The sequence below is a fragment of the Bactrocera dorsalis genome, chromosome 4 (assembly GCF_023373825.1).
Source record: "Bactrocera dorsalis isolate Fly_Bdor chromosome 4, ASM2337382v1, whole genome shotgun sequence".
NCBI classification, from domain to species: Eukaryota; Metazoa; Arthropoda; class Insecta; order Diptera; family Tephritidae; genus Bactrocera; species Bactrocera dorsalis.
Window position 1 is genome coordinate 1,012,709 of NC_064306.1, and position 24,444 is coordinate 1,037,152.

The 24,444-nt window shown below is 40.6% G+C and overlaps 1 protein-coding gene across 7 annotated transcripts in view; it reads right to left on the reverse strand.

Moving 5' to 3' along the window:
* LOC105230393 (protein PALS1) overlaps positions 1 to 24,444 on the reverse strand; it is a 142,299-nt gene that overhangs the window by 53,516 nt on the left and 64,339 nt on the right. For 5 of the 7 annotated variants that reach the window (XM_049456093.1, XM_049456094.1, XM_011211133.4 and 2 more), the window contains one exon: positions 19,476 to 19,714. In XM_049456093.1, the coding sequence (XP_049312050.1) occupies positions 19,476 to 19,714 (239 nt within the window). Of the gene's footprint in view, positions 1 to 4,386; positions 4,612 to 19,475; positions 19,715 to 21,627; positions 22,921 to 24,444 lie in introns of those variants that run through there. The other 2 variants (XM_019991798.3, XM_049456095.1) reach the window with 2 other exon arrangements.

The following is a 24,444-nucleotide window of genomic DNA, read 5'->3' on the forward strand; positions in this document are numbered from 1 at the left end:
CTGTCGTAAATGCATTGGAAAAGTTGTTTATGTGCTGCAGCACGCCACGTTGCATGCCACAGTCAACATATTTGCCCATTTAAAGGCAGCGGCAAAAAGTTTTGCAAAAATCGCAAGTTTTTCAATGTGGCAGCTGTGCGCAGCGCTCAGTTTCATTGTGCCAACAGCCGGCCCGCCCCCACCGCCGGGCGCTTAAGAACTTTCAGGCGTTTCAAATCACCTGAGAAAGTTGCATGCTGCAAGTTATAATAAAAAGCTTTGCACTTCCTCCACTGCAACTCGCTGCGTTGACAGTGAAATGTGGGAAATCTAGAAAACTTGGGGCAGCTAACTTTTTTCGAACAGATTAAATTGAATTTACTACTTAGAGTTGCTGGGCACTTTCGCGTGTGTGTTTGTTAATAAACAGTTTTCACTTCCTCTTACTCCCTCACCCCATCTCTTTCGCTTTCTATTTGTAACTGCAAGCGCCGCTAGCTGCCGCTGAAAGTCTCAGCTTTATTGATTGTTTGACAGACAAAAGAAGGTATTATTTGTTGTAGTTGATTCTCCACAACAACATTGACAGCATAAGAAATGATTGTTTATGAAAGGTACCATTGGCAGATAGGGATAAAGCGCTGTTTGTACGAAAGCTCATACAATATTTATACAAAAATCACAGAATTCTGTAAAGATTTCACTGAAAGTGGTAAAAGGGGCGACTTGCAAGTTGAGGTGTGTTCGCTTTAATGGGGAAACAATATTTTCAGTGTGTGTTTTCGATATTAACACACTCACACTAGGAATTTTTGAAGTAGAGATTTGGATGAAGAAAGTTTTGAAAATAACTGGTTCTAAGGGTAAACTAAAATTTTTCAAGGTTAAAGAAAGAAAAGACAAGACAATTTTTTATGTTCAAAAATTTGTGAAAATAGTGAAGAAATCCGATTTATTTTGAAATTTTTGTATAAAAAATGGAAGAATACCACGCAAGTCACCAATGAAATTTGTGAAGTTAACGGAGACGATGCTGTATCAGTTCGTGTAGCACAACAATGGTTCGCTCGCTTCCGTTCAGGAAATTTCGAAGATAAAGATGCACCTCGCTCTGATCGACCTATCGTCGAAAAAGTCGATGAAATTATGGAAAATATTGACCGGACCGTCACATAAGCAGCCACGACATCGCTAAGGAACTTAACATTCATCATCAAATGGTTTTGACCATTCAAAAAAAGCTGCCTACAAAAAGAAGCTCGATGTTTGGGTACCACAACAATTGTCTTTGAAAAATTTAATGGACCGAGTTAACATCTGCGATTCTTTGCTGAAACGAAACCAAATCGAACGATTTCTGAAGCGAATGGTAAGAGGAAAGGAAAAGTGGATTAAATACGACAACATTGTGCAAAAAGATCATGATCCAAGCGTGCTGAAACTCAACAAATGGTCGAAAAGCCAGGATTGACGCCTCGAAAGGTTATGCTGAGTATGTGGAGCCTTTGAAAGAAATTGTCCAGCTGTTCCAGCCTGTTCGAACGATTAATTCTATATTTTGCTATCAACAACTGATGAGATTGAAACAAGCAATCGAACAAAAAACGGCTAGAACTGATCAACAGAAAGGGCTTCGTCTTCCATCAGGACAACGCTAGACCACACACATCTTTAATGACTCGGCAAAAACTGGGAGAGCTTGGCTGAGAGGTTTTGATGCATTCAACCTATAGCCCTGATCTTGCATCATCGGACTACCTTTGTTTCGGACAATGCAAACCTCCCTTAGTGGAGTAAAGTTTGCTTCATGAGAAGTCTGTGAAAGCTACTTGTCGCAGCACTGATGGAATAATGTCTCTAGCGGAAAAATGGCAAAAAGTGGTAGAACAAAATGGCCATATTTGGTTCATTAAAGTTCATATAAATAAAAAAAAATAAATTGAAGTTTGATTAGAAATACGAAAAGACTTTTTCGACGACACACTAGCTTAAGAATAAAAAATGGCGAGAAATACTTATTCAGCCGACCTTAAAGATAAAATAATAAGTGATTGGCAAAGCGGTTTATATCGGCATGAAATTAGTAAAAAATATTCGGTAATTATTTATGAAAACCTCTGAGTTCAAACAAACTAAGGTAGGTAGGGGGTGCCTTGGTTTTGTACAATAATGCTTATACATGTGTCTTAGTGTTTTATTGCTTTTTCAAATAATTTTTTGTGCATTATTCCAACATGAAATTACCCAAAGCGCATCATTGCACTTAACTAGCAAATCGTGGCGTCCCTGCTTAGGCAATTGCCGACGAGTTACAGTCACTTATCACGACATTTCCTCTTTTCAAAATAGCTGCGCTGCACGCTGACACTTGGCATGCCAGTCATTGCAATCTGTACGCGTCGCGCCTCAACGCCCGCCGCTCCACCTCACCGCAATCACATTTGTATGTAAGCGAGCAGGCGCGCACGGAAGCGGCAGCAGCAGCGCCTAACGCCAAAACTAATTTACATGCATTTGGCATTCGATTTAGCGGTATGCGCGACCGCTGGTGTCGCAATCGCTACATGGCGCACAATTAAAATTCCAGCGGGCTCTTCTACACGAGCTGGAGGAAGGCGCAAGCGCTGCGGTATGCACAAGAGTGACACAGCGCGCAAGCGGGCAGCAGTCGCATTACGCTAAACGCTACCGAAATGTTGTGTAAGTGAATCTCAGGCTCGCCTGCTTGTTTATTATTTATAACTACTTTTACAAAAACAAAACTAATTTAGGTTCAGCGATGTGTGTGTGCGTGTATCTGCTCATACAAATTTTCCACGCTGCTTACTTATGGACTTATAAGCACGCAGCTTTGTTGCTACCTTCATTTTGTTGTTGCTGTCATGTTTTTGGTTCTGTACGCTTGCGTGTTGCGTGCTTTGAATTTTTAACGATTCGCTTTGCTTTATCAATTTCAAATTAAACGACTGAAATTTGTTTTCATTTTCTTCTTCTCTGCTTTATTCTTCATAAATATTTCCATTGAATTTGTGCAATAAATAATAAGCGAGGTGTGAGAGAGAATTCTAAGCGCAGGCAAAGAGAATTGGGCGACAAGCAGCGCGCAGTCACGTGAGGTGAAGGCACCGAAGCGCTTATATACTCAGTAAGCTAAGAAATCAGTTGAATTCTTTGTTAGTTTGTGAGGCTCTTACGTTGTGGGCAAAATTTAACCCTCTAATAGGACCATTACTTCATTAACCCGACTTCAGAAACTCAACAGTGAACGCAATGCAATTTTATATTGGGTAGTCGAAAAAGTATTTTCGTATTTTGTCAATAGATATCATTGAAGTCTGTTTAGAAATACGGAAAGTCTTTTTAGACTACCCAATATTAACCTTTTGAACTTTGAGGCACTCGCATATTAAAATATCTTTTTATATAAACAGGAGGAGAATTATAACATTTTTGTCTAAGCGAATGAAATATGTATGCATATAAACAGTTGTCACAAATTTAATGTTTTTAGTAAAATTTTCGACTTTTTTTAACATTCTTTTACATTATTATCTTTTTTTTTCAATCTTCCGGTTGTATTTTTCATAAATTTTTTTCAATATAAACGTTTGAGAGCCACAAGATAATTTAGCTGTTTAGCCGTGAGGCAAAACATAATATCACTTGGATTGCTGTAGAGGCTGTAGAGTCCATTGTAATGCCGAGAACTCCAAGTATGGATCAAAGAGACGGTGGCATATCGCCAATACGTCTAGAGTCTGCCACAAAGTTATTAAAGCAGCTAATATCTACTTATTCCAACCAATTCGCCGGGTTCGTGAAAAGTATGGCCTTCGTAGGAGATTGTGTGTGGATGTTTCCACCACATCTTCCTCATTACAACGGTGACAAGTTGGGATCTCCAACATCTTTAGCCTCACTGAATGAATGCCAATGGGACAGCGATGACGGCGATATGAGCCTTGCTAAGAGTTCTATGGTTCTTTATGTTCCGCTCTGGCTCAGCAGGCTTTCACAGCCCCACAAGTGCTGGTTAATGACCAACGCTTGCCACGCTCAGGCAAAGCCTATAAATCAAGCGCCGGAAAACACGTAGACAGAGGAATCTCAGCACTTTGTCATCCTGACCGGATTGGATGTGCGTGTCTTTTCTTGCAAACTCAGCTGCTTCACAATTTTTGACGATTTAGAGTCACTAACATATTAAAGTAGTGTTTCTTATAAACTTAAGGAGAATTATAGAATTTTTGTAGCGAATGAAATATGTAAATTAGGAGCTATTACAAATTTAGAGATCTTCAGTCGATTTTTTGAGTTTTTATATTTTTGTTTTTAATATTAATGTTTTTTCAATTTCACAGTTGTATTTTTCTTAATTTGGCAGCGGGTTTCGAGCTCTTCACTTACCAATGCTTGAGTATACGCATTTTTCTAAGATTTTCGCCAACTAATTACAGCAAGGCTGCTTGGTGTTGTTGCCTGTGTATGAATTTTCGCTGCTGTCGAAAGTTTTTATTTTTCATTTGAAAATTCCCCACACATTTGTGTGTTTATTCCAATTTTTATTCGAAAACATACGCTTCTTGAACACGCAATTGGAAAGATTTGCAGAAATAAGTATTTTTTATTTAATTTACTTTTTTTTACTATTTTTTCATTTAGCGTTTAACCAATACACTTTAGTTTTTTTAGTATTTAATTATTTTTTTTTAACTATTTTTTTAATATTTTTTTAATCACTTTTCTTTTTCTTTGTTTATTTGCTTAGTTTAGAAATTTTAATGTGCCGTTCCGCATCACTGCGCATGCGCGCCACACAAATGCGCTCAACACACGCTTGCAGTTGAATTTAATTGATATTTTTGAAATCTTTAATTACACTTTGGCTCGAAAAATCACAATTTTCACACTCGTCAGCGCTTAGTGTGGCACATGCAACTCTGGTACGGGCGCGCACCGTTCGGCTGGCGCGGCGTATTTGAACACTTTGGTTTCACTTTCGCTGCTTTTTATTATTATTGCATATTTTTCTGGCTGTCGTCGCGCTGCATTGGCGATTTTCAACAATTTTCAGCGTTTTCTTTGTGTGTTTTTCAACCGTTTTTACCGCGTTGAACGTTTTTGAGCGTAACGAACTGTTGTTAAAAATCTGTGGCATTACAAAAATGCGGCAAAAATGTGGTCGCCACAGTTGACGCCCCTAATTGGTGGTGGGCCATGCAACATCGCACCGGTTTGGCAACCCGAAATCGAAGTAAATGTTTGAAAACCACACTCGGCTAAAAAGGTGCGACTATTTTCAAACAAAATCGCCACAAAATGTTGCATTTGCCATTAGTTGCACAGTAGCTGCTTGCTTGCAATTTGCTGATTAAACTTTTCTGTGCGCATTCCTTTGCGCCTGCGTCGTTGTCTCTAATTGACGCTGACAACGCGCTTTTCACTTTTCCGTTATCCGCAGTGATTTTCAAATCGGCGTCCGTTAAACCGAACTGTCAACTGCGAATTGGATCCAAATCGTTACTATTTTAGGCTAAAAACTGAATTTTTACGCGTTTGCCCATTTGTGGCACTTGAAGCCTGTTGCATGCGAGTTATTTATAATTTGTATTTATTTTTTGTTCACTTTGATTCGCTTGTAATTACTATGCACTTTATTGTTTTTGTAAAATATTTCCGTCGCGTTTGCGCCGTCGCATCCGTTTGTGGCAAAGTCGCTTAAAGACTGACAACGCCATACCTGCTGCAATGGCAGCCGAGCTGAACGACGTCGTGAACCTCGGCAACGAAGCGAGTCCAAAAGTGCCTCTAAGCAAATACGATGAAAACAACAACAACAAGCAACTAGCAAGCAAACAAATAGACGCTTCGAGCGCACAGGTACAATGAAATCAAATAAAGCGAAATACAATGAGCAAACAGCTCACACGCACCCACACACACGTGCAAAGCAACACAGCTCAACAATCAGCAGCACCGATATATGTGTATACACACACACACACACATACAACCACTCGTTCGCTTCGAAAAATACTACAATTGCAGCGGCGCGCTGCGACAACAACTGCACACACTCAGCAGCTCGCCAACTTGAGCCGGTCCCTGGTGCAGGTACATTCTCACAGCTACAGCGGTGTAACCCAACGGACGCGCGTTCGTTAGGCTGTCTGTCCGCGCGACAACAATGGCGCTCATACACACTTAATCCTTCGAAGACGTCGACTGCGCCGCGCGCTGTGACGTCTTCTTGCCCAGGGCAGCGTCTTCAGTCAGCGTCACTGATCGCCTGCGCTTCCTCGCCAACAACATGCTCAGCGCACAGCAGAGCTGCGTTTGTTGCTTTTGTTTTTGTCGTCTTGTTCGTCAGCAAATTCCACGAAGTCTATCTCAAACGTTGCTTCTCAATTTACCTGCGACTGCTCGGAGGCTACACCGTAACAAATCCAATTCGAGTGAAGCGAACACAAAGATCTGGGAGAGACTGGAAAAACAGCGATCGCGCGGATGTTGAAATTTTAAGGTGTACACGCCGATAAAAGAATCGCAGCGGTGCCAAAGAAGGAGTGAGGCTAGTCAAGAAGAGGGCATAGTTGAGTTTGCAGATAACGCTGGAGTTTCAACTCGTGGTAACTTCTGCTTTGACTATCCTATTTATGAAATGAATAGGAAACAGAGATATTCTGCTCCGTTCCCACGACAGTCGAGTCTATGTAACCGGAACGGATCCGTATCCGCTAGAATAACAATAACAGAGAATTTCTGCTACTGCTCCTATAGGGTATATACAGGGAACGCTGCATTTTCGGCTTACACCACTCACAGAAACACGTCCTGAAACCAACTGACCAGCCGCTCGTTCGTTAGATAGGAACGTCCTCTACCGAATCCAGTTGGTGCGCGCACGCTCAGAAGTACGGTCGCGGTGGAAGGAAATTAGTCTTATTATTTTCGGGACAAACCCTGCATCTTAAGTAGCCGTTTAAGTTTCAGAAAAAGGGTAACAAAACAAAACTGAGTAGAACGGGCCGTCTGTTTTTCTCAGTGCATTGTAAGCACTTCAGCCTAACGTACAATTGAAAATAATAGTCATGTGCAAAATCAAAAATAAATTGCCACAAACAAAATATAAGAATGAGACTAAGCCAAATACAACCGAAAAAGTCACAAAACGCAAAGTTCAACAGCAACAACAAATTATGCCCGCCAGCCAAAGAAAAACAAAACAAAAGGCTAAGAGATGAGCTAAAAATGTAAACACAAAATAAAACCCAAAACAACACCACTAATATCCGTCTCAGCCTTCGCCCTGCCACAGCAGACAAGCGCTACAAAGTCATGCAAGCGCCTTCGCCCTTCATGCAACTTTAACCAGGCTGCCAACTTATGCCGCGCCCGCTGGCCGCACATGCTGCAAGTTGTAACGCTTGCAACTGCAACCGGCCATTGGCGAACTGGGCAAACACGTCAGCTAATTTCGTACGTAAATAAGAGTGGAGTCTCACACGTCCATGTCCGTGTGTGTGTGTGGAAAGAGTGCCTCCCTGTTGCATGCGGCAACGACAAGGCGGAGGGGTTGGATAGCTACACCAAGTGCACAGGTAAATAACAACAGCAATAAGAAACTCCATAGCCAGTACAACAATCAGTGCGCACAACAACAAAAACAAGCCAAAACCGGTCTTTGCCGTATGCATTCCTGCAGTCAATCATTCATTGCGTCCGTTCATCATCTGTCGTCCGGCGACTCAACCAAATAGCCAGTGAGCTCGGCCAGTCAGTCGGCGCCGCAATCGTTGGACCTCATATGCAACTCAAGTCGGGTAACTGGCCACTGCAGTGCTACATGCAACACGGTGCAACAGTTGTGAGTGCAGAGACACACACACTCGTGCATATTGCACAAGGGTTTGGTGAACGAGGCGGGCCAATTGATTTTTATTGTTGCAGTAGCAGCTTAAACTTCTAATCGCTGCCATTGTTGTTGGTGCAACTCGAATATAAACTCTTTCTAAACCGTGTCGGCATGCGGTGCACGTATTGTGGCAAGTTGATTCGTAAATGTAAGCGCTTCAGTAGTGGTATATTTGTACATAAATGTATGTTTGCTTTTTTTGTTTTGCTTTTGCGGTTTGTGACTTGCATGACCACAGTGTGCTGTGCTTGTCACCGCTTGGAGGCATTCTCATGAAATGCAACGTATAATCACGCATGTCCACACATACTTATGTAAAGTGGAACCCTCAAAGTAATAATAAAAAAGCGAAAACACAGCTTAAGAATAACAAAGAGAGGCTCAGACAAACAGGCCGTCTACTTCAATCAGCTGCAACCGCAAAAACAAAACCAAAGTCTACACACACAAACATGTTGCAATAATAATATTTTGTTTTCCGTAGACGTTTAGGTGGTTGTTTTCTGGGAATTCAAACTCTTAGTATTTTTGAGGTGTCCAAAAAATTGTAAGTGTGCCCCAAAACAAGAAAAAATTATTTTTACTTAGCTTATAGTCTTTTGGAGTATTATTTAAACTTTTCTTAATATTTTTGACGTGTCCCAAAAATTGTTGGTTTGTCCTAATATATGGATAAGTCGTTTGGTTGGCTCTATAACACTTTAATATTATTATTACATAAATTTACGGTCTTCTCAATACTTTAAACTTTTATGACGAGTGTCCCAAAATTTTTTGTTTTGTCCCAAAAAGAAGAAAAACTTATATTTGACTTTGATTATAAGCTATGGCCTTTTGAAGTATGATTTAAAAAATTCTGAGTTTTTTTAAGTGTCCCAATAAGGTTTAGTATGACACAAAGCAAGAAAAAGATTTTTTTACTGAGCATTGAAGTATTAATTCCAATTTTCTCAATATTTTTAAGGTGTCCCAAAAATTTTTTGTTTGTCCCAATATAAAAATAAATAGTTTTTATTGGGACTACAATATATAATAAGTTTTCACGGTACCCCAAAAATAGTTTCTAAGCAATATTGACATGAAAATGTAACGTATGTATGTACCACATACAGTGTCATGTCTATTTTATTAATTTCAAGGCTTAAGTGTCCCAAAAGTTTTGAATTGAAGCTGACAGTCGACAGTCTGTTATAGTTTTTTGATGTGAAATATTTGCGCGTCTTGTTGCAATATCTAAGCAGTTTACACATATAGCACTCCTTAATTCTGCCAAGCAAGCCATGCAACAAGCGCGACGCGAAACATTGAACTCCTGAAGTGCGTGTTGGTGCGTCTGAGTGACGTACACTGGGCCGTGCTGGCGGTTATTGGCACTTATGGCGCAAAATAGCGCGCTTTTGACGTTGTTGTTTACGCTGTTGACTAGCCGACACGCATGCCCTTGTTCAGCAGCTAATATGGCAGCGTAAAACATTTGTAACAACATTTGCGGCAACAGCTTGTGCAACAATGTGCAAAGGCTGATTGTTGGCGCGCTGTTGTTGTTGTTATGTGGCACTACTGTTTATAGCACGGTTCTGGTATTATTTGTGTTGCGTTGTTGTTTTTCGCGCTTCCAGCTAACTGTTGGCGCGTTGTGATTTGATAGCTTACGCGTTGACGCCAAGCTGTTGCCAATAAATGACGACGTGACGCGCGCTTTGTTGTTGTTATTGATGTTTATTTATTTTTACTGTTGCTGCTGCTTAGCTGCCGGGTTTGGTTGCTGTTGTTTCGCTGAAAAGTTTGCTGCGGCAACAGATTTTCAATTAAAATGCATTCTGCTTTACGTTCCTCAGGAAAGCTTTGTGCGCTTAGCGTCTAGCGGCAATCCACAACTCTACAAAAACAGTGACAACATAGACATGGCATTTGAAACTCACAGAGGAGTGAATTGAGGCAATGTGCAAGAATACGAACAGACACTCACACACACATATCGCAAATGCTCGCCGGCGTCTCAGGATGAACGTTGTGGCGCGTATTTTCAATTTCGAACTCAGCACACTAACTGTCAAAATGACAGTTGCATTGACAGCGCTGTGCGGCATGTGAATATTTGCGCCAGCACAACAACAACGCCACCAAATAGTTGAAACGCAACGCCGCGTGGCAGCACAAAGCGAAAATACGCAAAACATGCGAAAAACAAAATAACTGTTGCAGCTGCAACAACAACAAAAAAACCAACATCAACTGGCTTCAGCGATTCCCGTTTGTTTGTTTCTATTTTTGCCTGCAACATAGTAGTTGCACGCGCGCGAAAGCATCAAATTTGTTGACGCTCCCGTGAGAGCGTTGTTTGTGGCATGTCGCCGCTGCTGCTGTTGCCACTGTTGCTGTTGTTGTTTTTGCTGTCATTTTTTACTGCTCACATAGCTGTCGCCATATGTCAGCATTTGTGGCAGTTTTGTTTATTACCATTTTGGTGCATTATTTTGCTGTCACTGTTATTGTTGTTGTTGCTGCTGGTGGTGGCATGTACGCACCATTGTTGCCAACTTTTGCCACTCTTTGCCACCGGCCACCGACTGTTTGCCATGCAAGTGGCGCACGCAGAAGACGACGAAGCGGCGAAAGACGCAACAACAACAACAACAAAAACCGTTGCAATGACTGCGAATTGCGGTGTTGCTTGCCACTACGCGCCGTCAACTCGAGTTTATTGGACTTTGCGCCACCATTTGGGTGCGGACACACACACGCGTACATACATATGTACATGTTGCATGTTTATTGATTACTTATGCGGTCATCAGTGGTCATCGCTGGTTGTTGCTCAGCGCGGCTGACTTGTTGCAAGCCACGAGTGCCGCTGATTGCACAGGCCAAACGCATGCGCCATCGCAGCCAAGTTGGCAGCTAATCAAGCGCGATTACACACATTCTTACATAAATACCGACTTTGTGGTGAGCAAATATTATTTTTTTCCTAGCAGCATTTTCACTCAAATAATGAGCAACCGTTAACGCCAAGGAATGTGTGCAATTTACATAAATATTTGACCCGGGATGCGAGATGAGTGTATGGGTTGATTTGGAACGGCTAGATCAGCGCCATCTATAGTTTAGATAGTAGTGCAGGTTCCGTTATGTTATTTGGCTTCAAGTCATATTCTGGTATGGCTCCCGATCTTCAACTGACTATGTGTGCCTCTTATACAAAGATAGAGAGGCAAGCGCCTTAAGTTACCTTCGACAAAGGATAGTTAAAAACTGCCTTAATGAACTTCTAGGACAAAGAGCTTGAATAGTCGAAAACTAGCACGGTTTCTAGTCGCGTTGAGTTTGAACAGTCGAACAGTCATACCCAGTGGTGCTAATAACACATTCACTGACCACCTTCCAATGGATAACGTATTTAGAGTCCAGACACCATCATTGCAGAGCAAAAGCTCGAGTCGCCGCGTGAAACAAAAGAGAGCACAACTTCGTTCTGGGTTCTGTAGCAGGTTAAACTCGTAATTATTCTGAATAAGCCCTGACTTACAAAATATTTGTCCTGCATGCAATGAATACAATGAATATGACACTAATTACCTCCTTGCATGCCCAAAGAAATCAACTGACTTAACTCCCTTTTTTCTATGGACCGAACCGTCGGAACAGTAGGCTTGATCAGGCCTGCTCGTTTGAAGAAAAGGTCTCTTAAAGGTCTTAAGCTAAGTTATATTAAATTCGCACTAAAGAGAAGTTCCGAAATAAGACTTTAAAGTTTGGACCTGTCTCTTTCTTATACTTCGTAGGATCGAATTTGATTCCCAAAAATTTAACTTTTGCAAAGTAAATTATTATTCTCTGAAGCTGAACCTGCTAATTGAGTGCGTCATAAATATGAAAGCCAATCGGATGAAGTCGTCACTAGCCAGTGAAGCGAAACGATGGACGTACGGATAGCCGGAGCTACTCAGGCGTGAATGAAGAAAGTCCCATTACGGAGAAAGACAGGCAGAAGAAGCCAAAAATTATTTATTTACCAGTCACAGAGTCCAGATTAACCACACCTGATAAGTGAGAAAGAAAATGATCCGATCCAATTACACACAGCGCATAACGAACAACGCAGAGCCAAGCGAACCCGACAGTTGGTGTGACGCGCTGTCTGCCAACAGGCTGGCTGGCGGATTGCAAGGTTGAAAGACAGGTTGTTGTTGGCGGCTACCCAGAAATCAGAAAATCAGAGTGAAGGATGAATATGATACTTGGAAAAGGTGCACTCCGCGCGCATATATACAAGGCATTGGTGTTATTGAAGAGTGCGCACAGATTGATGATTTATTGATGAAGAAATTTGATAGTTTAATGAAAGAAAGAAAGCGTTGAAGTACGCAGAAAGGGAGAGAGTGAGAGAGCGTGAATTTAAAAGAGTTTTAACGCTGCCGCAAATTAAAAAATGGATAAATTCAGGCTTGAAATATTGATTGAAAGCAATGGCGAGGTAATAAAAGAGTTAAAAAGCAAACAAAATATAAATTTAATAACCAGTTGAGAATTCAAATGTTCGTTAACGGAATATGAAAATCAGCGCAGTAAACTAAGAATATAAAGGGTGATTTTTTAAGAGCTTGATAACTTTTTTTAAAAAAAAAACGCATAAAATTTGCAAAATCTCATCGGTTCTTTATTTGAAACGTTAGATTGGTTCATGACATTTACTTTTTGAAGATAATTTCATTTAAATGTTGACCGCGGCTGCGTCTTAGGTGGTCCATTCGGAAAGTCCAATTTTGGGCAACTTTTTCGAGCATTTCGGCCGGAATAGCCCGAATTTCTTCGGAAATGTTGTCTTCCAAAGCTGGAATAGTTGCTGGCTTATTTCTGTAGACTTTAGACTTGACGTAGCCCCACAAAAAATAGTCTAAAGGCGTTAAATCGCATGATCTTGGTGGCCAACTTACGGGTCCATTTCTTGAGATGAATTGTTGTCCGAAGTTTTCCCTCAAAATGGCCATAGAATCGCGAGCTGTGTGGCATGTAGCGCCATCTTGTTGAAACCACATGTCAACCAAGTTCAGTTCTTCCATTTTTGGCAACAAAAAGTTTGTTAGCATCGAACGATAGCGATCGCCATTCACCGTAACGTTGCGTCCAACAGCATCTTTGAAAAAATACGGTCCAATGATTCCACCAGCGTACAAACCACACCAAACAGTGCATTTTTCGGGATGCATGGGCAGTTCTTGAACGGCTTCTGGTTGCTCTTCACCCCAAATGCGGCAATTTTGCTTATTTACGTAGCCATTCAACCAGAAATGAGCCTCATCGCTGAACAAAATAAAGCGCGAAACACATTTCGAACCGAACACTGATTTTGGTAATAAAATTCAATGATTTGCAAGCGTTGCTCGTTAGTAAGTCTATTCATGATGAAATGTCAAAGCATACTGAGCATCTTTCTCTTTGACACCATGTCTGAAATCCCACGTGATCTGTCAAATACTAATGCATGAAAATCCTAACCTCAAAAAAATCACCCGTTAATACCCAAAGTCGGGAAATAGAGAAGGAAGGCTCGCTGTTTTTGTTGAGAACCCGAAAAGGGAGAAGGGAAATGAAAAGGGGAAAGCTCGTACTGAAGCAAAATGATCGAAAAGGAGAGCTTGAAAGCTTGTACTGGAGCAGAAAGTTCGAAAGGGAAAGCTTGAAAGCTTGTACTGAAGCAGAAAGCTCGAAAGGGAGAGCTTGAAAGCTAAGATTGTACTGAAACAGAAAATTCACAAGGGAGAGCATGAAAGCTTGTACTCAAGGAGAGAGCCCAAAATTGATGGATCGAATCGAATCGATCGAAAGAAACATGATATCATATCAAGCTGATCTGGGCTCTCATTACGACAGAAGCTATCTCACTCAGCCGAGTGACAGTTGAAAAAAGTGTAAAAGGTTGGATATACGAATTTAATTTTGCGGGTATAGCAAAACCTCAAACAATTCTCTCTCAATAACTGCAATAAAACCGTTATGAGCGCTCAATAGTTATATAAATCGCCATAAAGAGCGATAAGCAGCGCTTAATAGCACTATTTTACACACACGCACACACATAAAATATATTTTTACTTCGGAAGTTAATCGCTGCCTCTGCCCTCACTTGCCCCCTCACCGCGAAACTAAGCGAATCCGCTCAGCCGATCAGCCGCCACTCAAAACGCGTTCAATCCACATAACTTCAATGACTTTCGCGCTAACGGTGAAATTTATTGCAAATACTCGAATTACCCATAAAGTGGAAATAACAAAAAGAAACAAAAACAAGTGCAAAAACAAACAGACTTCCTCATTCATTTTAATGCAACAATAAAAGTAAGTGCAACAACAACAAGTTGTAACAGTAAAGCAGCAAAAGTGTTTGAGTGTAATTAAAACTCCGACGTTGCATGGAAAAAATATAAATATTAATAAACAACAACAAAAACAAACACAAAACAATTTATGCGCGAGAGATAAAACTGTGGCACAAAAGCGTGGCACGTCAATAACCGTAATAATAACAATAATAATAATAATATCTGCGGCGCGCATCGATTAAAAAACAACAACAATAACGCATAAACGCAGTAACTTTAATTACTCACAAAATTGCAGGCACAGCAGCCGACGCATTGTTGCATGATAAAAAATTTATTGCCACACAGTTGCAGATGCGCTCCACGCATAATCTGGCAACGCCGGCAGGCAATAATCATAAAAAAGCAGTAAATATGAGCGAACTGCAAGCGGAAATGGCAGCGCGACGGACGATGCGGCCGGCAAGAGGTTGGAGTAAAGTGAAGGCAAAAGAAGAGGGGGAGATAGGGAGGGCGGTGGGAGAGCTGCGTGCGCCGGCAACGATTAAAAAGCATATAAATAATAAAAACAATAACAAAAGTTTACGCCAAAGGATGAAAGCAAACGAAAACACAATGCAGCCAAAGCGAAAGCAACAACAACAAAAACAAAAACAATGAAATTTGAATAAAAAAGAGACAAAAGTGATTGAAAAGAGGAGGAGGCGGCAGCACAGTAAGTGTGTATGCGTGCGCCACTTCATTTGGGCTGATGTTTATATGTGTGTGCTTACACGCAAACATACACACATACATGTAAATGCACACATGCAGGCAAATATATATGAATTTGGGTGGCATTCTGCGTTACAACTTCCGTTTGCAAGAGGCGCACCGCCTGTATTTAATGTGAAAATAATTTTAAAAGCGAAAACAACAACATCAACAATGCCACTCTGAGCCACAGCAATGATAAAAGCAATAAAATATCACTTGCAGACACTCACACACACTATATACACAAGTGCACACACACTCGCGCGTAAACATGCAAATAAATTATAAATTGTAAAGTGGCCGAAAGGATGACGAGCTGCCAGTGAACGAACGGGCGGCATACTCGTATTTGCAAAAACTGTGTGCGCTTGCAGATACCGCTATGGAGCTGAGCGAGGTGTTGTGGATGCGCGCGGCATGTGGTATCGATTGGCCAAGAGCAATGAAGTAGAGTGGAGTGAAATGAAATGAATTGAAATGGAATGGAATACTCAAATACGCATAAGTAACAGCCGACAGCAGGCGACCGCATGAATGCGGGACAACAACAAGTGCAAAGGAACAAAGTAAGAACGTCATATCTTCGAATGTGTTGTGGCGCAAGTAGTCCCTGCTATTATGCGAGGCATCAATACTTAGTCGGCAGGTAGTTTATGATGTCTCAGGCAGAAATATTCATTTAAAAAATTTCAAGATATATTTTAGTAACATTTTTTCTAATAGTAGTCTAAGCAGTTACTTTTTATAAAACTAGGGTAACTGTAGATCCCTTGAGATAAATAGGCTCACCCAGTTTCTGTCTCATATAAGCCTAACTTCTGAACGATTCTAGTTCGTTAAAACTGAGAACTAGGTTATGTAAGATAAATATGAGGTCACGAGTAATCCCACTGGGACCACTAGAGCCGATTGTCGGTTGTGTAGCGCATAACTCCTAGGTATGGGAATAAAAAGATCGTCGGATATGAAACGCCTACCGCCTGCTGATTCCATGGACTAAATACCAAAAATTTCGAGGTTATATGGAAGAATTCTACTAATTTACCGTTAATAAATTTAATAACTGTACATACAAATATTCACTAATGTGCGTTTCAGGCCCATATTTGTTCTGTGAACCCGCATACGCGCACAAGTTCAATTGCGCAGCAAGAAATTGTTTGAAGTGTCACTTGCCACAAAGACATTTTTGTGGTAGCTAACTACAATCACTCACAATCATACACATGCACACGCGAAAAAAGGCTGCGCAATACTTTTGGGAGGCTCAAAGCAGCACTACTTCCGGGTTTAGCTGCATATAGTATAAACAAATATATGCACGTGTAGGTGTGGGTGTAATATGTGGCGCTATGTTAGTGCTTAATTCTTTTACAAGTGTCCTGTGACAAACGCGCAAATTTTCTGGTTTTGAAATGTGCAGAAATATGTCTATGGCATACCATATACATACACATATGTATGTATGTACATACATATAAAGTCGTTATGTATAGAAAGCATGTATTTGTGGAAACCAAATATACATAAATTTGTGGCAAATGGCCAAAAGGCCGAGATTTATTTGCGCTGCGCACATTTACTGCCGTAGCAAGAAATTTTGAAATAATTTAATTGATTACAAAAATAAAGCCAAAAAATGGAGAAACATCTTTGTTTTTGTTGAAAATATTGGGTAGTCGAAAAAGTCTTTTCGTATTTTGTCAATAGATGACGTTGCAGTCGTATATCTCCAGTGCTACTAATCACATTGTGTCATACCATGTAGTGTTGGAAAGGTGAGATTTTAAGCTTCCTTTAACCAAAAAACACTTAAATTCGGGGAAGTTGAAAAAAAGTTACAGCTGTTCAAAAATTAGTGAAAATAATGAAGAAATTTACAATATTTTAAAATTTTTGAATAAAAAAGGGAAGTATCCCACGCAAGGCACCAATGAAATTTGTGAAGTTAACGGAGACGATGCTGTATCAGTTCGTGTAACACAACAATGGTTCGCTCGCTTCCGTTCTGGAAATTTCGAAGTGAAAGGTGCACCTCGCTCTGGTCGACTTATCGTTGAAAAAGTCGATGAAATTATGGAAAAGACTGACCAAGACTGTCACATAAGCAGCCATGACATCGCTAAGGAACTTAATATTCAACATCAAACGGTTTTAAACCATTTAAAAAAGGCTGGCTACAAAAGGTACTTCGATGTTTGGGCACCACATGAATTGTGTGTGAAAAATTTAATGGACCACGGCAAAAACTGGGAGAGCTTGGCGAACTATTTGAAAGTCGTTTAACAGCAACAGGCAGTATATAAGAAAATAATTAATCTGAAGACCGGCTTCGATCTGCAATCAAAAGCGCAGCCACTATAACAATTGAAGCGCCTAAAGGTATGCAATAATTATTTTCTCAACGATGCGCAATTAATACTTTCATTATTACATTGACGAAAATGGAAGTTAAAAATTGATTTAGAAGAATGTAACAAGAAATTGCTTTTGGAGTATTCTAAAAAAAAAGTTTAAAGTTAACTTTCATTTCATGAAAATTATGAATTATATAGCAATATGACAAACACAAGTTTTCTTAAAAAATGTATACACAGCTTTTTTTCATTTGTTGTTTACAATACTTTTTTGTCATGCATTAAAAATTAACGCCGCCATGTTAAAAAATTAATAATTAACATATAAGCACCCCGATCGCTGACCGAACGCCGCCGGCGCGCATTTATTTCTGGTTAATTAAGCGTGGAAGCATGAAAAACGCTCAAAACACATAAAACCAGTGACGCGAAAAGTTAAATAATAAAATGCAATTTAAAGCCAGAAAACAAAGGTAATCGATTGGCGACAAGTAAACACATGTTCTATTAATTTGTTGTTGTTTTTAAGGTTTTTCTTAAATTTTTTTAGCACTTTTCGAGCACTGATTTACTGAAGCTAATTTAAATAGGCAAAAAAGCACATTTTGCTTAATAGCTTGGTCATGTGAGGCTAATAATAAGCCGGAAGCTGTAAATATCATGGCGGAACAGATGCCGCTATAGACCGAGATCGGTCGATTTGCCACGGATAGCCAGGAAAAAAATTTTTGCTTGTATAATTTGTTTTTGCTTTTTTTCTTCAGTACCTTTAATGTTATAATTTTTGACGCAACGCATGTGTGTGGCAGATTTTTCACTTTACAATTCACAACTTACGTAAATATACACATTTTTTAAGCGCTTTAAGAATCGTCTGGAGTAATGAGCACCACTCACGACAGCTAAGGGTTAATGCGGTCAAAAGATTGTGTTTGAGACCACATGGACAAAACCAGTCAGAAGTATGTATAATAACCATGGAAAAGTATTATTGAAGAAAAATCAGCAAATTCAAATGTTTTGAAGCTTTGAGCTTTTTTTGAGCTTTGACAAATAAAGCCTTAGCAGAATATCAAAAGAAGAGAATTGAAAGAGTGAGGAAAAGTTAAAAGCTGTTACAACTCAGGAATCACTATAGAAGACAGTAAATTCCTTTGGAATGAAATAAAAAATGGCTTAAGAGAACACAATTTTCATGACTACATTCCCTAGATTTCCAACCAAGAACCATTTGTCGCAATTAAGGCTTTAAGGAAGAAAACCCCTTGGAATTCGATTTTTCAGCTGCGAACTTCCCAGAAAAGCCGTTAGGTTAAATGGCTGATCCAAAGATCACAATTGGACTGATCCTGTAATTCGAACTTATATGTAAATTAGTCAAGTTTTTATCTAACAAAGGTGGAACAATTAAGAAGAAAGTGCTCGTCTTCTTCCATACAGCTTCTGCAGCTGGCGTCGGGCAAGATTCTCAACCTTACAGCATAGACGCCGTTGAGCAAAGGCCTGTTAGAACCCCCACAAATAGGGAGAAACTAGCACCGTTAAGGGCAAAAAGCTCACTGGTTCGCTTACGATCGATCTTGGGCCCAAAGCATCTTGCCACAGCGCATGAACCGACGATGACCCCGCGTTGGCCAAGTTTTCGCGAAGCGCAACTATGCAGTAGTAGAGCACACGAGGAGAGGGTAGCTCCCACCCGTGCCCATTCTACTGATAGCGAGGCTACGGTACCCTTCCTTGTGAGCCCATCAGCTTTACAGTTACTTAGGAGTCCGCTGTAGTCTGGCACTCATACTTATCTTATCACAAAGTTATAACGAAGTTAGGTATTCCTTAACCAGCCTTGAACGCACGGTTAATCAGCCCAAGGCTAGTATGGCCGTGATGCTATCAAATAAAGGTAATTACGAGTGAAAATTTATACGACGAGGGATACTTCTGGGATTGTTATAGTAACGAAGTAGATAAATATTGGGTTTCCTGGTTCATAAGTAGATCGGAGGTAGTGAAGAGCATGTTTGAAAGCAATTTATATTTTCCTTTTAGGCGAATAGTGGTTCAGATGATAGATTTGTATTTCAAATTCAGAGAATTTTTTAAATTTAATTCAATAATTAATTTGATTAAAAGCAATTTGGTACTCACCGTATTTCCTGCCTTAAACTTTGATCTCCTAATAAAAGTTCAGTTCTTCCTTTTGATATGCTACTATTGGGACTACTACTTCTTAACTGTTGTATTTGTTTATTATCGTATAAATTTGTTGTATTATTTAGCAAATCGTTGCTATTACTGCTGCCGCTGGCACTTTGTTTATTGATGTTGTTGCTATTTGCCGCGTCGCCATCAAAGTGTCTGCCATCTTCGTTAAGTGTAGTTAGTAACTGCAAGAGAGAGAGAGCGAGCGGTGAGATGAGTATATGCGAACAATTTGTAAACTTCAAGGGAAACTAAAAAGTTCACAGAATCTAGAATAACGTAAAGTAAAAAATATATAAAAAATATATATAAAATGTATGAATAAATGCATTAATTAAGTAATTTAAAAAGATAAAATCGTAAGAGCACAGTTCTTCTAACGATAGAGGTGATTTAAAAATTTTAAGTTTCTTTGGAAGCGCAGCTATTAACACACAGTTATATTTTTAATAAGAAATATATATAAGGTTTGTAAAAAGGTATCTTAAAATGAAACCAAAAGAAAAAGAAACCACAAAAAATTAAATATTTTTCATAATTAATAATTAAGCCACTTCACATCAAAGTTCAAGCGCCAACTTCAATTATCGTAAAAATCAAGTCCATTGCCTCACTTAACTCAGTGCTAAACTTAAAGTGACCCCTTTTAACTCAATAATTCTCCACTTTTGCACTCCCCTCTCGCGCTGCTGCTTCAATTTTCATAAGCCACTTGTGACAGTTATTTGTCGTCAAACATCACATGAACTTAGCACCCTTCAAAGATGATTTCACATAATTCCATTCATGCCAATAAAAGCAGAGCTGTCAGACGCAGCGCACAACCCTTCATAAACGCCGGCAAACCACCGCTCTCCCCTCCCAAGTACACTTGCCACTTGCCACCCAGCACAGCTAATTAATCATGAAGTACTTGGCGCAGTGGCAAGGTGTGTGGGTGGCGGGCGCTCAGTGGCATGCAGCGTTCTCTGCTACTTTTCACAACTTTTTGGCAGCTCAATCGATATGTCGATTACTTGCATGTCATTGCTAATCGCATTACTATGGATTTATTTACTTTAATTAGAAATTCCAATACAGCAAAGGAATGCGCTGCTGTGACAGTCATTAAAGCGTAATTGCTTGTTATAAGTGTTTAAAATTCTGTTGGCGGCGTAGTGAATGGCTTTGTGTGCTTCCATAAAGCCAAGGTGATATCGTAATTGATTAATTGCACAACATTGAAAGTACATTATACCGGTGTATAAATGAATTTGCATGAATTTTACGTTCACACAGGTGCCAAACGGGTATTTACAAATTTAATGCTTGTTAGTTATTTAATTGTAGACGGGAATTACTTGGTGTAATCAGCGCGGTATAAAAAATAGTAGTAAGTTGCTAAAAAGCGCATAAAACGTTTTATGTTAATATCGTAAGTGGCTAAAAATAATAGACTTTGCATGAAATTATGATAAAAATTGCGAAAATATATGAAAATGCAGTTTTTCTATAATATCGTAAATTTTGAAATTATGGTTGAAATTACGAAAATATATAAAAACACAGTTTCCAATAATATCGTAATTTTTTAAAATATCGTACATTTTAAAAGTATGGTTAAAATGACGAAAATATATAAAAAGGCAGTTTTCAATAATATCGTAATTTTTACTGATATCGTAAATGCGGAAATTATAGTAAAAATTACGAAAATATATAAAAACATGATTTTCAATAATACCGTAGTCTAGCATTGTAAATGGCTAAGAACAAATTCTTTAATAATAACATAATATCGTGAAAAAGATTAAAAAAACGATAAGAGGATTGCTTAAGTTCTTTTGCAAAACTATTAATAAAAATTGCAGTATTACAAAGTAACAGTACTCAAGAAAAAATATTATATATCATAAAAAAATATTTTCGAAAAACAAATATGAAAATTTCTTCGCAACAACGATTTTCGAAAAAATGGTTCGCCGCAACAACTGCAAACTATAACAAACGCAAACTCAATAACTCAAAATCGGTGAAAACTAAACACACCAACAACAACATAGCATGCAACAATATTTGGCACATCTTCGCCAACATGCGCCGTCTCCGCAACACTCACCTCTCGTCTCGGTGGTTGTATATTATTCGATATTAATAAATCACAATTACTACTAATATTACTACCGTATGGCCCGCTGCCCCCAGCCGCAGCCGCGCTCACGCCCGCGCCACCACCAGCTGTGGGCTGATCCACAATGACACCAGGCACCGCTTTATTATTGTTGTTGCTCAATGCAGCCGCTGCGCCTAAAGTTGGTGCTGTTATGTTGTTGTTGTTATACAACTGTTGTTGCTGCTGGTCCGCTGCGGCCGCCGAGGCAAACGCCTGCTGCAGATGGCTGCTGGATATGGCTGTTGAGTACTCGGTTGTGGGGGTGGTGGAGCCAGCAGCTGCTGCTGCTGTGGCGGCGGTGGCAGCTGTTGTCGCTGTTGTGGCTGCAGTTGCTGTCGTTGGTTTAGCAGTCGCTGCTGCCAGCGGTGCTTTTAGATGACCCACAGCGGTCGCGGCCAGCGGTGAGGTGGAGGTTTGTGCATCGACAAGTATTGTGCTGGGGATCTGCAGTGGGGGCGGGATGTGCGGGTGCGATTTCGTTTGCCTCAGCTGTTGCTGCTGCAACTGTTGCAGTTGTTGGCGCTGCAAGTGGCTGGCTGCTGCCGCGGGCAGTACCACCGCCGATGTGGCTGGTGGCAATTGTGCGTGTTTGTTGTTGTATTTTATAAAGTTAATGCTACAGTAGTTGCCGGCAACGCCGATTAAATCGTCGTCGTCGTCCTCCTCCTCAGCGACAGCCAAATGTTGTAAGCTGCTTGCAATGGTTGGCGTCTGCAGATTCTGCAGTTGCGCCAACTGTGCCACCTGTGCGGCCTGCTGCTGCTGGAACTGCAACGTTAATGGCGGTGGTGGTTGTTGCTGAGCTTTACCTGCGTTCGCTGGCTTCGCCGCCGTTGGTTGCTGTGGTAGCTGCTGCTGCTGGTAGACGTTGCTGCTGCCGCTGTGATTGGCTAGTTTCGTTGCTGCTGCTGCGGCCGCTGCCGCTGCTGCTGAGGCACTCACAATTGCGGCAGACGTCTGATTGGCATTCCGATCGGCGGCGCCCGTAGAGCTCTGTGGCGCCGACGCATGCACAATAGCCGAGGTGGTGGTGATGCCTGTTGCTGTCGCCGAGGCGGTTGGTGCAATCGTCGACGAGGTAATGAGTCCGGCAGTTGCGGCGGTGGCGGTGGTGACGGTGGAGCTGCTGCACGTGATCTGGGTGCTGGTGAACGAGGTGACATATATGGGCGAGGCCTCGTTAAGGAAGCTCAGATCTTGTTTCTGTGTCGATTGCGACCCGCCTTTGGTCTGTTGCAGCTGAAAGGAATCGAAAGAAGGAGAGTCAGTATAAAGGAGATGTTAAAATGTGCCCACGGTTGAGAATTTATTATTGAAGCTAAAAAAAGAAATAAGAATTGAGCTTGATTCCAAACAACAGAAATTATGATAAACTTAATTCCGGCGCGCCTACATTTAGCGTGCAGGCGTCACAATTTGCAACCCTAATTGATGGCGTAGAAATGTCTGGCTTACGGAATTTGCATAAATCAAATGAATTCCGTCGACGTTAAGCATCGAAGACAAACAGAAAACAAAAAATTATATATTCCGGTGAGTTGTAGTAACCAGAAAGAGGTAAAAAAAGGAAGCAATTCGCTTCGAGTAGGTACCCCATGATCAATCTTTCATTGTGTCGAGTTGTTTCAGATTCCGTACCTCCAGACTACGTATCGAGGTCTTACCAGTTTTGAGTTGTTACAATATGCTAACAGCTGACAACATAGCTGTGTCAAAGTTCATCCGAAGGTCTTTCGAACAAGTTGAGGAATGTGATAGTATTGAGTTGGCGCGGACCGTAGGAAAGACTTACTGAGTTCAACGGAGTAACTACAAAAATTCACTTTCAAATAGGAAATTGAAGACGCTCCAACACTTATGGTTCGAAGGAGCCTCTAAAAATTATTTCAAACCTGCACGGACAGACTGAAACCCTTTGAGTTACTACACATTTAACTATAAGCACACACATTTAAGCCACCTCTCACACACTTTGAATACCTCAGATACCGTAATATGCTTATTACCGCAAAATGTAGTGATTTTCTCGTTGAACGCCGTAAAATGTATGTAAAACACGCGCCACGCCCACCGTCTAGCCAAGGCGGGCAGCAGCAGCCATAAACTTGCAGTCACGTCCAAAGACAAACGAGATAAAAATGCAAATCCAACGCAAAGTGGAAACTAGTGGAGCCGAATGGGGTTAAAGACATGCCGTGCAGTTCAAGCTGCCAACGCCGCTGCCGGGAAATGGGTTGGACCCCGAGAAAAAATGTCGGTTTGCATAGCTGGGACACACCCACAGTGGGTAACAAATTCGCAGCGCTTATGGCACTTAATCAACGGCAATATGCTGCAAGTGACAGAGATTCAGCTACAGCAACAACAGCAACAACAAGAAAAATTGCAACGAGAATATGCTCAGATAAATTCGAAAATTATTGCGAGACAATTTCAAGCAAAAAGCAAAGAAAGCAACTTTTGTGAAACTTTGCAGTTTTGCGGGTGTGTGTGTGTTCAGCAACGTATGTGTGTGTTTGTTAGTATGTATGCAAGCGTATATTGCTTGTTTAAGTGTTATTAATTTAATTTGCCCAAACAATTAAGCCGTTATTGTCGACATACAATAATTACTGACAGCTATTACAACAACAACAAGCTTAGCAAAGGCAATACAGCTGCGGCCAGCAACATAAGATTGCGCTATGTACATATGTATGCGCGTGCGTGTGTGTGTGGGCATGTTAACAATGGCACTCGCACAAAGTCAAGCCGTCGCTGTGA